This window comes from Sturnus vulgaris, chromosome 5, assembly GCF_052056855.1.
Source record: "Sturnus vulgaris isolate bStuVul1 chromosome 5, bStuVul1.hap1, whole genome shotgun sequence".
Classification (NCBI taxonomy): Eukaryota; Metazoa; Chordata; class Aves; order Passeriformes; family Sturnidae; genus Sturnus; species Sturnus vulgaris.
The window spans coordinates 53198579-53213469 of NC_142247.1; the positions used below are offsets into that span (position 1 = coordinate 53198579).

Sequence of the window (14891 nt, forward strand, 5' to 3'; positions counted from 1 at the left end):
TAAAGTGTGTTGCAGCTACAAGAAGTATTTTTGAAAAAACCTCCATGCTGTACTGTATAGTGGGAGACATGACAGAAATTTTTTTTTTTCCTAAGGGTAACAGACAGATCCAAGGGACTGTCAAGAAGAAAACCTGAAGTCCAAGAATGGGAGGAAGCATTCAAAAGAATAAAACGCAGACTATAACAATAACAAAGGACTGTACTGGGGAAAAGATCGATGTGGCTTTCACAAAAAAAGTTTTGCCAAACAATTCTGCTGAAGATATCTATCTGAAGGAATGAACAGGCATGTACGGTTCATGTATTCTCATGAAGCACTAGATGTACACTCTACTTGGACCCACACAAGGCATTTAACAGAGTCTTGAAGCAGGGACGACGAAAGAAGCTAAGCTGCTTTGGAGAGAGAGGCAGTCTTCACATGAAGGTAGCTAAAGAATAGGTAAAGATTTAGCAAGCAAGGGGTATAAAAAAGTATCTGTTACTGCACTAGGGTCTGTTCTGTTCCATATGCTCCTAAACTATCTGATAAAAAGATAAATATTGAGCTAATGAAACTTGCTCCTTATGCCGAATTTTTCAGGTTAACAAAGGCAGCAGCTGACTGATGAACTACAGAAGCAGCTTCTGGTTCAACCTCTTGGGCAACTGAGTAACTGATAAGATTCAATGCAAATTGATTTTAGCACAGTACAGGGTGACAGAAAAACAAACCTAATTTTACATACACAATAATAGGTAATAGACTCAGACCTGAGTGTTACGCTTCTGTAATGAAACCTTGAAAGTTACAACTGCTCTTTAAAAATAGTAATTCAGAGGTTGATAGTAATCAGAAGTGAAAAAATCAAACAAAATCATATTTTAGAAAAGGCTAGAGAAGAAAACATTATCATATCACTGCATAAATCTATGATGAACATTTATCTTGATTATTATGCAGTTCTCTGCATGTTCCCTTGTCAAAAAATAATACAATAAAACTAAAAGAAAGGAAATAAAGACAATCAAAACTTTATTAGAACCTCTGCATCACACGTGACTAAATAGTACTGCTCAGTCTATGACCACTGAGTGAGGATAGGATGGAGTTATCAAATTACAGCTGGCAATGACTTACAGTCATAATTATGAAGCTGCACAGCTGGCCACTAATTGGTGGGTGTTAATATACACTGCAGTTCTAAGGAGCTGAGCATTGTCTGGAGAAAGCCAAAGCTAATATTAAAGAAAAATAGCTTGTGGGGTAGGTGACTGCCTGAGAAAGAAGTTCCCCAAATGCTTATATTTGTATTTTATTATTTAATTTAGAAGATGTTCAAAAGTTCAAGATAAATGATCTACCTATAAGATTCCTTTTGTATTAATTGGAAATAAGATTCTTTTATTGCATGCAAACCCATTGATACCAAAAGCTCAGAACAGCTGCTAATGCAGCTGAACAAATCTAATATCTGCAAAAGTTTCTGGGGTTTACAAACCTTTAACTCTTTTTCAAATAACTTTCTTCTTGTAATATGTGTACTGTTACATGGATTTATACATTCTAAACGAAATCTCCAGCTTATGTTTATGAATGTGTTTGCATTTCTGAAGTTCATAGAGGAGAAGGCTTGAGAGCAATGGAACATTTATTATAGCTTCACTGATCGCTTGTATTTTTTATATTTATATATATATATATATATATATATATATATAATATATATATATATAATATATATTTACTGTGTAGGTAAAATCTTGTGACTATGCAACATCAAGGATTCTAATTTCTTCAGTGAGAACCGACCTTCATTTTGTCCTGTGTTGTGTGAATATTGTTGCAACCTTTCATAGCATATATAAGAGCTGTTTTCTTACCCAAAGTATCTCAAGTGGAGTTCAAGTAATACAATAGCAGTTGAGCAAATTGCAGACTCTGTTATGCCCAATGTGGATGACTATAAAGCTCCTTTACCGGCCCTAAGAACTAAACCCTATGCAATAGATATTGACAAAACTCTATGAGCACCTAGGTGAAAAAGAAGTATGTAGTTTATACATCTCATTTTCTTTCACTCATTACAGCACCTCACCTCCATCAAACTACACTAGAAAAGCATTAAGATTGCCAAATCCAACAGAACAAATGTAGGAAGTGCTGGAGTTAAGGTGAGCAATTTGTAAAAATAAACTTTCCAGTTTTAAAGAAGCAATAATATGGAAAAATTCCTCAGCTTCAAGTCAGAGAGGCAAGATCAGGAAAAAAACAGTCGCTGACATTTATTCAGATTGTTAAAAACTTGGGTATAAGTCTTTGACATTCCAGATACAGACAAAGATTTACTTAAACATGACTTTTTTTTAATCTGAGGACCTCCTCACCAGCCCTCACTAGGTCCCCAATCCCCTTGTATACCACCTGATTTCTAACCCATCAGTCTCTGGCCTTATCTCTAGACTTCAAAGCCTTTAATCTCTATCTACAGTGCTGATGGAGTCCTGATTACACGCAAAAGAAGAATGTTTTAAATACCTTGATATGCCCCTTAAACATCCAGGGCCTACTTAAATAAGACCACCACATTATTAGGAATTCGCAATGTCATGTATTGCAATGCATGTCAAACAGCTGAAATTAAACTGGTATTGTAGTCAGGCAGCAACAAAAATTTGTTCCAGACACAGCCTTGCAGAGATGTTAAATCCTGAGAAGATAATGCATAGCAGAGAAGAACCAGTGCATCTGCCTGCGGACACAACCACTGATCCTTACAGTACAGATGATTATGACTCCCATTCATTCCTCAGAAAACCCATGTAGATACTCTGAATAATTGTTTCTCTTCCAGCATCAGTGTTAAAATGCTGTTATATGACAAAGAGATTAATATCTCCAGTTCCAGTTATACAAGGAAGATTGAGGTTCTTAGTACAGATGTAGAGACAGGTATTATGTGAATATTTATGTATTTAATTACATATAGTGCTTGCTGTGTGGTGCTTACGAATTTACACTTCCTTGTGTGCTCTGATACCATTTACATTACTAATAGCTCTGTTCATCTTGCACTGCCTCCAGGAATGTCTTTATGACTTCCACAAGTGAACATTTTGTCTAATTACATTTCAATAAACTGTCATGTAAGTACAACCATAGATGCTCTGCACAAAATCTATAAACCTCAGTGAGGACAGAATTTGAAGCTGTTGACTGACTCAGGAGGATTCCGTCTTAAATTCTGTGCCTAGAGTTTATTTCAAGTCAATCAACTAGCATTATTTTTTTCATGAAGATTGAGGCAATATAGCATCTAGTGATATATTAACTTAATACAAATATAAAACAGTTAACTCCCTGAAGGAGCTTCAATTTCTGTAAAAACAGAATAGGAATTCAATTCTGAAAATAGGAAAAAAATGATTGGTTGCCATAAGTTCTTTTCTTCCTATGGCTTCAAAACAGAATTTTGGGGTGTTGGTCTTGAAGTTTATATTTTAGAACAATTTTTTCAGTCATGATGAATTGTGAAAACTCATTCTTTAAAAATATAATAGCTGCAAAGCAAGTATCTGCAAACTCAGTTTATTTCCTTTAATACATCTGCTTAAACTGGAATAATCTCAACAATTTAAATAGGAAAACTTCTGCAACTAAGTGCCCTTTTCCCAGTTATTGTCTCTTTGCATCTTTCTTACATCTTTATTTTTCTTTTTAAATACTGCACATAAAGAAATAAGAGATAAATGCTTGCCTGAACATTTTGAAATGGATTCTTGTTGCCATAGGATTCACTGAAGTATGTGAAATCATCTACGCTAAGCTGAAAAACAAAGAGAGTAGGTTGGTGAGAAGGAGTCATGGCATCTCATTTAGGTGCAGACTTGTGCTCAGTATTGGTGAGAAAAAAAATGGTTTACATACCCTATCTTGCAGGAACAAGACGAGGTTTCTGGAGTTCTGGGTAAAGAGAGGTTGCAAGAACACTGTCAGCTCCTGTGCTGAGACAACTTGTCCTTCATGCACAGCAGTGTCTGGATTCCACTGTGATCTACAAAGGAATAATTCCTTTTTCTGTAAAATTTGCTGCCAATCATGACACCTTTTCTTTCTTTAAATATGCAGCGGCAGGTAATGAAATCATCATGTTTCATTTAAGATCAACTTTGCAGTTCAGTTTACTTTCATTCTGCTCAAAAGAACTTGTCCATTTATGTCTGTATCAAATTGACTGCATTACAGCAAGAATGAATAGGGGTAATGCTTATATTTTCTTGTTTCTGTACAACAGCAGAGTTGCATTTTTCCAAAAAAAGTTACCTACTAAGTGCAGTGAAGAAGAATACGTTGAAAACATTTAGAGAAAAATCCCAGATGGCATCCCAACTCCCAAAACACTTTGCAGTGCTGACAGAGGGAGGTCAGCAGGAATAGAACTCAGACTACTAGATCACAAGTTGTCATAAACTAGTATTTTTTTATAAAACTTTTGTTAGTAGAAGTGTCTTTAAGTGCTATTGTAAACAGGTTCTCTCCTAAGGTTTTCATGATGAAGGAACAATTCTATAGAAGCTGCTCAAAAAGGCACATTTCCAGCAGCAGGAGCTCTTCTGAATGGAATGACTCAAGGCACCCCACTTACAACTCTTTTGCCAACCTGTCACTGTGACTATTGGACATGAGAAATAACTCATTTATTTATTTTTACTGCTACAGAAAACAGGCAAAACAAGAGGTGGCATTATCCTTTCAACGCCTCATTGGGATTTGAACAATATGCAACATGGGTCTACAGGGAGGAAACTTTTTATGAACATTTTCATCCTAGGTGTTTCGACTAATGAATATTGTCTGTGGAAAACCGTGAAATTGAGGCATAATCTTCCATCTTTACCCAGGTACACATCAATTGCTAAAACCTGAGAGAACAGGGATCCCAGACACTCTAACCGGCTCTAATTACAAAAATTCGAATATAGGCAATTGTTGTGTGCTCTAGCATCAGTTATTGGCAATTCGATCAAGTTGATATAAAAGTTAAATTTTCTAACTCAAAGCAATTTGCGAATGACCACTGCACAGCAAGTTTTATGAATGACAGCAACATTTGCAGCCATTTAAGATGGAGACAGAACAGGGTGAATGAACACAGGTGGGGTTCAGTGTGTTTTTTTGTATAAAAAAGTCTAAATTGCACTCTAAGTCTTCCTTGCAATTCCAATGAAGATTGCTGAAAGTGAATAGAAATTGTCACAATGTACCAGTGGCAGAGAGAAACGCAGCGCAGCCTGCAGCACTAGGTGATGCCTATCTCACTTCAGACTCTGGGGTTTGGGAAAGCGTTAGAGAAAACTCTGTATGGGGAAGACTCCTTCAGGACAACATGCTGGAGTTGTGAGAATTAAATTCTATTAGAACATTTTTCTGTCACTTTACAAGCTTTAGAATTAAACACTGCTGAGATGAAGGAAATGTTTCTTTATTGGTTGAATTTATCTGATATTTTCTTAGTTTGACTCAGCATCTTCACTTCTTAGTTAATTTGTTCTTGGAAATCCACATTAACTTAAATTTATGAACACAAAAAACTGAGACATTCTAACAGGCATGCCTCCACTTTTCAGAGAAGACAAACGTCATACTTTCAAAAAATTAAGTACAATCTTTTAAATTAATATATTTGAAAACACAGAAAGTCACAAAGAATCTGAATGACTCCTCAGGAACTGACTTTCGTACTGACTTTGTACTTTGCATGGCTATATCAAAATACTAATGATATTATAGAAAAAGCAGATAGATTAAATTAAGACACGATAAAAAATGGCTTGTGTGAAAGAAAATTACACTGAATATCTTGGTATATTTATTTTTTAAATAACTAAATAAATCCATTTCATACCTAATCTTAGGGGAAAAAATGAAGCTTTTGAGAGTTTTGGGGACTTGCAATTAAGAAAAAGTAAGAGAAAGCACATCAAACAAAACAAAATTATTTGCAGCAGCACAGTAGCAAAGGCTTTTGCTATGAACTCAAAACCTCAGAAGTTTAATGATCCTCTTTTAAAGAATACTTGCTTCTAAGAAACTCCCTGTTCCTTGAAGCAGTTCTTGTTAGCTATCTAACCTTGAAAACACCTTTTGAGACACTTTTTAACTTTCAAGCAGTCAACTTTATTAACTTCATCATCATTTAAAATATATATATATAATTTGGTTAATAATCCTATTAAAATTCAGCATTTGCCTAATACTTATGTTCACAATATTATGCATACATTTATTTTGCCTTTTTTTAACAGTTTGCTAAGCACTATGCATGGCAGTAGGGAAGGCTACAACCTTCAGTGAGGGGGCTGTTGCTGTCTGCTTGGTGCAACAACATGAAATAGAACCATAGAAACGTTTAGGCTGGAAAAGATCTCTAAAATCATCAAGTCCAACCGTCAATCCAGCACTGCCACGTCCACCACTAAACCATGTGCCTAAGTGCAACATCTATGTGTTTTTAGAACATTTCCAGCTGACTCAACCACTTCCCTGTTTCAAAGCCTGACCTACACTTGCAGTGAAGGGATTTTTCCTAATATCCAACTCAAACTTCCCCTGGGGCAACTTGAGGCCGTTTCCTTTTATCCAATCCCTTGCTAGCTGGGAGCAGAGACCAACCTTCAGGGAGCAGTAGAGAGCAACAGGGTCTCCTCTCAGTTCCCCTTTCCCCAGGCTGAACACCCCCAGGTCCCCCAGCCATGCCTCACAAGACTTGTGCTCCAGCCCCCCACCGGCTTCTCTGCCTGGTCAGTGTGTTTTACTGGGTGCTTTACTGTGAACTGCGGGGTGAGACGGAGACCTGTGAGTGCCAAGGGGCCGTGGATACACCAGTGATGTGCTTCCCTGAAGGCAATCGAACAGCTCATCCCACTGAACTCCTCACCCCGGTGACGGATGGCACGGTGTGAAACCAGCAGCAGGCCAACACACATATTGATCGCTGTTATCGATTGCTCACACAAAATCTTGTATCCAAAGACACACAGCCTCGTACAGCCATCCATTCACGTGCCAAGTGCATTTCGAGCCCTGCCACAGCACCATCGGGGCTCACAATGACAAGCATCTCTGCTAATGTATGCTCTTTAATGTGTGTGCAGGAGCACATAAATTTAAGGAATCCTAGGGAAGCTTGAAGTTTAAGTAAACTTGAAACTCAACTGCTCTCTCCTCCAGCAGTCAAACAATGCCCTACAGAAAGTGAGGAAAGCAAGCTTAGCTTGGTATTTTGCTTCTTTCTTATACCTCACTGCTCTGACATGACAACATCATGTTCTTTCCTGAACAGTATTCTTCCTGGAATTTGAACAATTAGGTTGACGGAAGCAAAGATTTCAAGATTTCCTGTATCTGGACCCACCAGAAGGGCTGATGGGAAGGATAACAGGACTTCTAGCAGTCTAACTCATGAACTTACATTTTTCCTTTGTAGCTGGCTTCAGAACTCTTTCCTATAAGTTATTCTTGTCAGTTGTCTCTATCAGTCACCTTGTGATTACCATATAAGAAATCATGTTATCTCCTACTCATGCTGACACACAGTGTCTCAATAGGCATCCAATAAAATTATAGCTAAAAAAACCCTTCCTTTTTATGTTACACTTTCTTTCAGCAGATTTATCAGTAAAGGCCCCGTAGTTTAGGAAACTTTTTAGTTTAGAAAAAATAAATTAGTGCAAATGTACTCTTTGGCATTAACACCTTCTCAAAGTCACTTATAACCTGGGTTTGCAAGAAAAGGATTATTTTCCCTGTAAAACCATAAGGTAAAAAAAAAAGTAAGTAATATATTTTAGAATGTAGGCAAAAATAATTCCTAAAACAAACACATGAGGGGGCAATTACAAAAGCTAATTTTAATGAATTTATTTGCTCAAACTCCTTCTCTTTATCTGTGGAGGGAAAGGAATTCTTCTGAATATTGGTTCAAAATTTGTTCAGTGTATCATATGCAAGAAGAGCTTCTCAACTTTCCCTGCTTCAAAAACCCAACCGGGTAATATTAGTTTAAAGGCTGATTTAAAATAAAGGTCAAATTTTCCACGCCAAACTTATTTGAAGAATATGCAGTGATAGATGCTTTTGTGAAAATGAGGACAGTGTGACATACTGAGTTATTCCCTAGCTGAATTGAGAAAGAATATTGTTTTTTTAAAAAACACTTATTTTTCTCCAAGTAAGGATCTGCATTTTTCTTTCAAGAGGAAAGAGGTATTTGATTTACAAATGTCTCTGTAAGAACTGATATCATTCCCTTTGCTTTGTGCACTGCATGTGTTTGTCAGCTGCAGGTTCCACCTCTACCTGGCATCTAACATTATCTTTAATAGCACGATTACAGTACAGTAATAATGTATAAAAGAGACTTTAAAGTGTTACATTCTCTAATACAGCTGTCCTGAGATATGGCTTGGCAAACAATGGCTAGCTCTAAATTAGAACAAAATGCAATTATTCAATATAAAATCGTAACAGATAACCTGGAACAGGGTGATGGAATAGATCAGTGAATTGCAACTTCTGTTGATTAATGAATCACTGAACTTTTATACTGGTGGGACATGTTTCTACAGAGTGAATAGATATCCATAGATATCCATAATTACTGCAATTCTGTAGTAGATAACTTTCCTAAGACTCTTAATAGTAATTTCTAAATTTCACAGGCCTGTGGATCACACACATCACTGTGAAGTACCAAATGTAAAGCACAGAGTTAGGGGCTAGCAACAGAAAGCTGTTGTTAATGCTACTTTGTTTTATAAAATAATGAAAACTTCTTTTCAGTTGCTTCATAGACTTTCACCAGAACTAATTTTGGCCCCACAAGAACTTCTTCTTTCAAAATGCAAATGTCATGGTTGGAGGAACACTTCCTCCATAAAAGGTTCTGTTCCTGGCAACATGAATCTGTTTACCCAGTACAGTATCCTGGTTTTTCTTGCTCTGGATTTGTATAAACCAGAAAAATCTGCAGTAGAACAAGCTGCTAATTGCATCTTGATGGAAAGTTTGCTTTTATGACACATGGGATTAAGTTATAAGATCTTGTTTATATATACAGCGGGTATGTTTTTCATATAAACCAGGAAGTAGGACAAAGGAAGGACTCTTAGATGCTTAGAATTACTTTTAACTTAAGAACATTGTTTTCCAACATTTGCTTTGCTTTTAAATACAGAGGTTAATACTCATATGAGTGCCTGTCATATAGTGGTGGATCACTAAGTATTTTGAATATAAAATTGCCTCGACATTGAAACATTCTTTTTTTTATTTTTATTTTTTTTTTCTTTTAGGGGGGAAAAAACAAAGTGAAAGCTATAAATCAAACTTTTTCAAAACCTGCAGATTTCCATATGCAGAGTTTCAGGTTTTGGAAATCCATAAAAGATGAGTAAAAATATGGCAAAGGGGGCAAATAAGTGACCCATATTTACAACTTTATATATCCACCTGAAGCTACTGCACTGCCCAACCTGCCATATTTCTGGAAATTCCAAATAACGGTACAAAATCCTTAAAGTGAGCATGAATAAAATTCCTGGTTGGAAAGAAAGAGGTCTATAACTGGCTCTTTCAAAACAGCTTCAAAGTCCTATTTCGTAAGTATATGAAAACCCCTGAATTTTGTGTGTCTCTGAATCTGTCAAGTCTGCAGTTATTTCTATCAACTGATGCATATACATACAGCAATGTACTTAAGAACCTGTATTAAAAATAACACCAAAGTGAAAAGTCAGGGTTCAGCAGTTAGGAAATCCAAGGCTTAAAAAACTGCTACAGAGTTTTTGGTCAGCTCCTTTTGTGTGTCACTGCCTTATGTTGTGGCTTTAAGTCACATGTCTAAAGTGGAGTTCAAAGATACTTTAGGGTGAATAAAACACATCTCCTTCAGATTTTTAGTTCACAGAATTTATTTACTTCTTTCTGCTCAGCTTAGAACCCTAAAATCATAAATAAAAATAAAATCATCTATTGAGTTGTTTGATGGCGAGGGTGCAGATTTATTTACCATATTCGATATGCACACACACACACAGAGCAGTAAGCCTAAGTAGGGCTACACTCTTACTCGATTTCTTACCTCTGAGTTGACCAAAGCAGCATCGGCACATGATCCACTGACAGAGAGGTTTGGAGCAGCGCAGCGAGGGAGCTCACCAGCAGGGCTGGAGCAGCAGGGCAGAGCCGTGCCATGGCTCCGGGCGGGCGCAGACGGAACTGGCCAGCTGCGAAGGGAAAGTCCGAGCGTGTGCACAGCTGCACTTCCCGCTCCGGCTGCTGCACGCCGGACTCGCCAGGCTGCGGACTGACGCTGCTCTCCAACGGCAGGGGGAATTTTCAAAGCATGAACTTCACTTGAACTTGGGAGTTACTCATATTTTTAATACTTTCAGGTTTGTGATTTAAGCAGTTCGTAAAATTCTCTGCAGTGAAAGCACTGTCAGTTTCCTCTAACCTTCAAGTGCAAGGGAGAGTCATGAAGTCCAAACTCCTGTCCTACCCAGGCTGATAACAGTTATATAACTTCAAAATGGAGCGTACAGAAAAGTTTTCTGTACTGCACAAAATATATTCTGCAGGACTTGTATCTTCTTCCCTTGCTACATATTATCATGTCCCTCAGCTTAGATTTTTCACATGTATTGAGATCTGGCGTCACACGTTTGGGTGTTGACAGGTTTGAAATCTGCAACAAACTGTAGATTTCAGCAAGAAGGAAGAGAGAGAGAAAATGGCACGTTCAGAGCCACTGAAACACAGAATTGTTAAGATATCTTTTGCATGTAGCATTGCTATCTCAGAAATAAAAAAATATCTAAAGTCAGGGGCAAATTATAATCACTTCAGAAAGTGACACGACTTCTGTATTTCACAAGTCTCAAGGAAGATCAAAATAGTCTTAAAGAATTCTTTCATGCCCGGAAGCAAATTGCTCTGGCACACTCTTTTGTGCCTGCCAAACACTGAGCTGTTTCTACACCTTGTGACTACATTAGGCAGCAGCAGCCTCGGCACATGTTTGGCTCTGGGCACAAATGCCTCATCACCAGAACAGGATGTTAGAGATCATACACAAAAGAAGTTCTGAGCTATGTTAAAATGAGTTGTGATAAGGAAAAAATAAGGAAGCACAATGAAAATTGTACAAGAAGACACAAACAGAGGTCAGAAGACAAGCATGTCTAAATCTAAGCACATGTAGCCAGATCAGTTAAATCCAATTGCTGAATCACAGTATACTGTTATAGTGTGGTTGCCTAATATAAGGCAATTTGTTCATCAACTCAATCTGAAATCTGATTTCTCAGAAATAAAATAAATTTAAGAGTAGCAATAAAACATTTCATGGTCCTTTTCTTCTCCATGCTACCTTTACATAACATAAAATTTAACTCTTTAACTGTACCTCTTCCTCTTCTCCTCGGAGATGTATTAGAAATCCTATCTGATCCCTTTAACAAGCCAGTGTTTGTCTGTCTAAGGATATGCACAGGTAACACAGCATATCAGACCTCAAAGACAGAAGTAGAAACAGAAGCACCTAGAGAGAATAAAGGAATTGCAGAATTTCCAAGAAAACACAATTTTGCAGAAGGACAACATTTGACACAGTAATTCACACACTGTTGCAAAAACGTCACCCGAGGCCCTATGTCAGATGCACAAATAGTCTGCAGGTCCGGTCACATTCAGAAGAGCCAGCTGGGTTCACAAATCAATGGTTTAATGAATGCAGCCTATATGTTTCTTTGGGATTGCTGGCGACAAATGCAGTTACTGCAGAATATATAGTATTAACAACACAACTGCAATCACAAGTGGAATTTTGGGTCAATACTCAGCATAACTGATGACCCAAGACTTAGCAAAAGACATCCTTTTTGTGGAGGGCGAAAAAAACAAGCCCTCCAATCTGTCTCTTAAAATTTTGTGTCAAGTTCTCATCCCCTGTTGAGGTACAAAATTGAGGTACATGTTATACTTCATTAACCATTATTGTGCAAGGCACTGTTGGTGGGACTGTGGTCAAACCTTCCTTTCTGTGCAGTTGCATTGTGTGGAATATTTCCTGGTAGGAGGTGTACTTGGTTTATACAAAACATTTCTGGGCAACAAGTAGAACACAACCACATGATTCGTACCCTGACTTCCTGTTCCTCCCTTTGTGGCCGTGACACCACAAAGCACAGGACTTAGCCTGGGTTCCGCGATCCCCATCGGTGCCACCGTCACACGCTGAGCTTTGCCTTCTCCTCACTGCTGTCTGCTTCCAACACACACAAGTGAGATGCACCGTTGGTGGGTATACTCCCTATTCTGCCTTACAGAAACAGCCTTAAAACTTCTTGAAACATAACCAGATTGTTTTCTCTCAGATTACCATATCATTTAGAACAAACTTTTAACTGAAAACAAACTGGCTTTTTAATATTTCTCCACAAACCACAGTTTGGGAACAACTGAAGTGAAGAAAGCTTTGAAAAAAAGGAACAAGAAGAACCTATTGAGTGGGACTTTAATTTGCTTCACTAAGTAAATTTAGCTCACAAATATATCTGCATATATTTTCTCCTTTTTTTCTTCACTCCTAAAAATTCTGGGTTTTTGCCAAACGATAAGAAAAAATATACCAATTGCAAAGAGATTTTAACAAAAATATTATTTTCTTTCATTTAATCAAGATCAAAGTGGTTTTTTTATCTGTGAGTAGGAACCTAAACCCAGTTTTTATTAAGGTGTTCGGTATACAGAAAAGCACACACAGTTTACTGTTGATTTCCACAGTGCTTTTACCTTGAAAATTCATATATGATCTTGAGTCCAGGTTTAGAACAGCTTTATTATGAAAATATATTTAAATGCAACACAGATTCAAAATACTGAAAATCAAACTACTGTGAAATCAGTATTATAAAATGGCAATGAAGAAGGAAATATTTCCATTAGCATGCATCCCCACTTAACTCCAATAATTTTATTAAGAAAAGCTATAATATTAAATACTTTGTACCTACATTCCACTCCTATCCATTTCTCTGGATTTTTACATGCTCTCTTTTACAATTGTATCCTGTTGAAGTTGAAAGATGGGAGTCATAAAAAATAATTGGAGAGAAAAGACCAAGACGATGGAACCCTAATGTCTTTCGCTAATTAACTGCTTTTTAAACGAATAAACAAACAAACCCTCACCAAAACTCTCAACTTCAGAATTCTACATTCCTGATGTGAAAAAATTGGATTCAAAAAGAAGTGTGAATGATAAACGTACATTTAGGCCTGCAAGACGTGCAGGGATGACTGCTGTAATAAGGACAACTGACAGTACAAGATAAGCTAGGAGAACTGTCTATATATAGGTGACAAAAATAACTCCTATCCATTTGGCATGCAAATTTCATCCTTAGGCAACAGGTTTGGGAGCTAACATGGTACTACAGCAGCATATTAAAGAACTTCTCCCAGTTCAGCTAATAGACATGTTTAAATTTAGGATCTTTAAAAATAAATAATAATTAAAAGAATCCAAGATGTGGATGATTTGGGGTTTTATCTCAGTTATTATTAGTATCATTTCCTGTTGAAAAAGTAATTTCCATGCCAAATGGGAGTCAGTAACTACTTTGCAACCCTCATGTATTTAATATAGAATCCTGCTTTATCACTGTTTACAATCATTTGATTATCTAAAAAGAGACCTAATATTTTGCTCATTGGGACATCTTTTGGGGGCAAGGAGACAGAGAAAACAATTGTTCTGAGTTCTTCTTCCTTTGAGATATGAATAGGGAAATTTACATCCTGAAAAAAGCATGGGCTTTCCTCTTGAGAGTGGGAAGGCAAAACACAAGTGTTTCCTTGCAAATTACCATACTAATCACTTATGCATGTGGGATGAAAGGTAAAGCCTTTCCCTCCGGAAATGGATTGGCAGTGGTCTTTGAGGTGGGGAGAAGGCCAATTTTGATTCATGCTCCAAAACTCCTGCTCAGAAGAGTCATGTGAGTTAAGAGAATTTGTGAATTGGCCTTTTGTCTCTGCTAGTGCAGAAGGAACCATACACGCCATATGGGCTCATCCCCTTTGCCTGGGGAGAGTCTTTGGGAAAGCACTGAGTCAATCTCAGCATTTCTCATCAGCCCTTCAGGAGTGTTTCAGGAGTATGGATTCCTCATGATCTCAACCTCTAAGCTATGATTTAAGAGACTTGATAAAGCTTATCACTTTAGCCACTTAGCAGAAGTGAATGAACATTAGAATTTCACCTCACATTCTGTTCTTTGAAGAGGTACTGATACTTTGCAGTCATTTATTCTCATTATCCTGGATCTATGCCCCAAAAGGCTTTTTTCACCAACAGATTTTAAAAACATCTTTTGAGTAACTCTGAAATACAAGCAAAGATGATCAGCTGTGCTTTTGAAGAATTTACTCAGTTCTATTAGAAACGGATGCTTTAGCTGAAGTTTTCTTTTCCTGATAAAATGCAATGACTTTTCCTAGAAATGCAGTATCTTTACTCTGACTGATATTTTCAGCTTTCTCAGTATTCGCCACTGTCTGATACAGAGAAAATTATCATTCTTCATATTTGTCCAGTATCTTTTTTATATCATATATAAGCTAAATAAACAGATAAAGCAATACAGTAACTATTAAAGAAAATTTTGAATTCATTCCTTCTCAAAATGGAATACAATTATAAATGCTATGGGCAAAAAGTGACAAAAAAGTAATCGGTTTTAAATTCGGTAACAGTATCAACAAAAAATTTATAATAATTAAAATTAGCATCTAAAGACCACTAACATGAAAGATTTTATGCTAATTTCAATTATGATACATTT

The 14891-nt window shown here is 37.0% G+C and overlaps 1 protein-coding gene and 1 long non-coding RNA gene across 3 annotated transcripts in view; one reads left to right on the forward strand and one right to left on the reverse strand.

The window, feature by feature from the left end:
• LOC148223712 (uncharacterized) overlaps window positions 1–3564 on the forward strand; it is a 70753-nt gene extending 67189 nt beyond the window's left edge. Inside the window, exon 6 of the long non-coding RNA XR_015804027.1 lies at window positions 96–3564. This is a non-coding gene — a long non-coding RNA (uncharacterized LOC148223712). The remainder of the gene's footprint in view (window positions 1–95) is intronic.
• Window positions 1–10347, reverse strand: part of LOC106854074 (V-type proton ATPase subunit S1) — a 50528-nt gene extending 40181 nt beyond the window's left edge. Inside the window, exons 1-3 of one of the 2 annotated variants that reach the window (XM_014877741.2) lie at window positions 10124–10347; window positions 3910–4036; window positions 3740–3808 (exon numbers count right to left, since the gene is read on the reverse strand). In XM_014877741.2, the coding sequence (XP_014733227.1) occupies window positions 3740–3808; window positions 3910–4036; window positions 10124–10236 (309 nt within the window). In that variant the 5' untranslated portion in view covers window positions 10237–10347. The remainder of the gene's footprint in view (window positions 1–3739; window positions 3809–3909; window positions 4037–10123) is intronic. The other variant, XM_088165728.1, reaches the window with a different exon arrangement.
• Window positions 10348–14891: the final 4544 nt, after the last annotated feature.